Source organism: Salmo trutta, chromosome 3, assembly GCF_901001165.1.
Source record: "Salmo trutta chromosome 3, fSalTru1.1, whole genome shotgun sequence".
NCBI classification, from domain to species: Eukaryota; Metazoa; Chordata; class Actinopteri; order Salmoniformes; family Salmonidae; genus Salmo; species Salmo trutta.
In genome coordinates, this window is record NC_042959.1 from 71928436 (window position 1) to 71931126 (window position 2691).

The window sequence follows — 2691 nt, forward strand, 5'->3', positions numbered from 1 at the left end:
TACTCCATGGCTAACTGTCTGGGGCTTTAGTAATGTAGTAGGGCTCTTGGGGTTTGGGGTTTGTAGTTCTTCAGATGTTGGGTAGGATGACTTTATACTTGTGACTAATTCAGGAACTAGACAGGGTTGAGGAACAAGCAACCCTCTCTCTCTGTCTATTCATCCATCCCTCTCTCTCTCTCTCTCTCTCTCTCTCTCCCTCTCTCTCTCTCTCTCTCTCTCTCTATTCATCCATCCCTCTCTCTCTCGTCCTATCTGTCCTGCCGTGCTCAGCAGACATGGTTATTGCTAACTCAGTTGATACTGTGTGTCTCTGTACCAGTGGAGGCTGCTGAGGGGAGGATGGATCATAATAATGGCTGGAATGGAGGGATATCAAACACATTTTTGGGGGGGTGTTTCATGTGTTTGATATCACTCCATTCCAGCCATTATAATGAGATGTCCTCCTCTCACCAGCCTCCACTGCTCTCTACAGTGTGTTTGACTGATCCATCTGATCCTGGCTCAGCTTCCACGAGAAAATACAAACCCTCTGCACAGGCTACATCACTTGATGTCCTACTACAATGTGAAACACCTACTCATTATCCTAACCATGTCTGTTGTCTCTCTACCTCTGTAGTATGTCTAATAATGTTATTAATCATTATCCTAACCATGTCTGTTGTCTCTCTACCTCTGTAGTATGTCTAATAATGTTATTAATCATTATCCTAACCATGTCTGTTGTCTCTCTACCTCTGTAGTATGTCTAATAATGTTATTAATCATTATCCTAACCATGTCTGTTGTCTCTCTACCTCTGTAGTATGTCTAATAATGTTATTAATCATTATCCTAACCATGTCTGTTGTCTCTCTACCTCTGTAGTATGTCTAACCCTACCAACACAGAGAATGTGTCCACCTTGGAGACCGCCATGCAGCTGATGATCCAGACCTTCCATAAGTATTCTGGAGACGAGGGCGACAAATACACCCTGAGCAGAGCAGAGCTCAAAGTGATGCTCTCTGCAGAGCTGGGCAACTACCTGGGGGTAAGGAGATTCACACACACAGACACATACGCACAGACACACAGCGTAAAAGTCTTCCTCTCTCCCTCACCCAGAATGCCCAGGACAAGGAAGCTGTGGACAAGGTGATGGGGGACCTGGATGCCAACAATGATGGAGAGGTGGACTTCACTGAGTTTGTTATCCTGGTGGGGGCGCTCACCGTCGCCTGCAACGACTTCTTCCTGGAGTACAACGACAAGGGGGAGAAGAAGTGAACACAACACACACACGTACACTCACACACACACATATCTATGCTCTCTCTCTCACACACTCCCTCACTCCCTCACTCCCTCACTCACTGAGGAGAGGAGGACGATCATTATGAGACATCTCCACTCTAATCCTGGCTAGGCTTAATGTCTACTGTTTAATAACAGAGACCTACACACACCATACATACCACACACATGCACACACACACTCCGAGATGTTCATAGATGCATCGTGGCACACTGGGCAGTGTGTTTTTGTGTTTAGTGTGTGTGCCGTCTCGATCCAAACCAAACCCAACACACAGAAGTTTATTCCAGAGTGAAAATTTGGAGAGTATAAATCATCATTAATAACGGTCATTGTTGAATATGTGAATATCATTTCTCTGTCTTTTCATTCGTTTTGTAAACCCCCTGTTCATTTTTAGTTCATTGTTAAACTGTTCCTCCTCGATAGAATAAACATGACATTTAACCAAAGCTTGTCATGGAGTATTGTTATGGTTTCTGGGTACTTTGTGTGTATGTTTGGGATATTCCTCATGTTACCCAGTCTCTGTGATGGATGAGAGGAGTAGTAACACAGTCTGGCCACCAGATGGGAGCAGAGTGAGAGACACTCCAGGGATGGACTTCTGTGTCTGTGCTGCACTTCCATTAACTTAATCAAACATACACGTGTTTAGCAGATGTTATTGCGGGTGTAGAGAAATGCTTGTGTTTGTAGCTCCAACAGTTCAGTAATATCTAACAAGTATTTCACAACAATACACACAATCTGAAGTAAAGGAATGGAATTAAGAATATATAAATATTTGGGCGAGCAATGTCAGAGCGGCATAGACTAAGATACAGTAGAATAGAATACAGTATATACATATGAGATGAGTAATGCAAAATGTGTGAACATTATTAAAGTGACTAGTGATTTCAAGTCTATGTATATAGACAGCAGCCTCTAATGTGTTAGTGATGGCTGTTTAACAGTCTGATGGCCTTGAGATAGAAGCTGTTTTTCAGTGTCTCGGTCCCAGTCTTGATGACCTTTTTGGCCTTCCTGTGACATTGGGTGCTCTAGGTGTCCTGGAGGGCAGGTAGTTTGCCTTCGGTGATGCGTCGGGCATACCGCACCACCCTCTGGAGAGCCCTGCGGTCGCGGACGGTGCAGCTGCCATACCAGGCGGTGATACAGCTGGACAGGATGCTCTCAATTGTGCATCTGTAAAAGTTTGTGGGTTTTCGGTGCCAAGCCAAATCTCTTCAGCCTCCTGAGGTTGAAGAGGCACTGTTGCGCCTTCTTCACGCCACTGTCTGTGTGGGTGGACCATTTCAGTTTGTCAGTGATGTGTACGCCAAGGAACTTGAAGCGTTCCACCTTCTCCACTGCGGTCCCGTCGAGGTCATTCTGAAGGATAT

At 45.0% G+C, this 2691-nt stretch overlaps 1 protein-coding gene across 1 annotated transcript; it reads left to right on the forward strand.

The window, feature by feature from the left end:
• The first annotated feature begins 614 nt into the window (after positions 1-614).
• On the forward strand, positions 615-1755 carry LOC115187676 (protein S100-A1). Its single transcript, XM_029746669.1, has 2 exons — positions 615-1039; positions 1114-1755. The coding sequence occupies exons 1-2, from the start codon at positions 875-877 to the stop codon at positions 1273-1275; spliced, it is 327 nt and encodes a 108-aa protein (XP_029602529.1). The 5' UTR covers positions 615-874; the 3' UTR covers positions 1276-1755.
• Positions 1756-2691: the final 936 nt, after the last annotated feature.

Bases quoted from the DNA above. Each gene is read 5' to 3' on its own strand.
- LOC115187676 (XM_029746669.1), top strand. From the start codon at position 875: ATGTCTAACCCTACCAACACAGAGAATGTGTCCACCTTGGAGACCGCC. The intron at 1,040-1,113 runs GTAAGGAGATTC...TCCCTCACCCAG, and splicing joins AGCTGGGCAACTACCTGGGG to AATGCCCAGGACAAGGAAGC.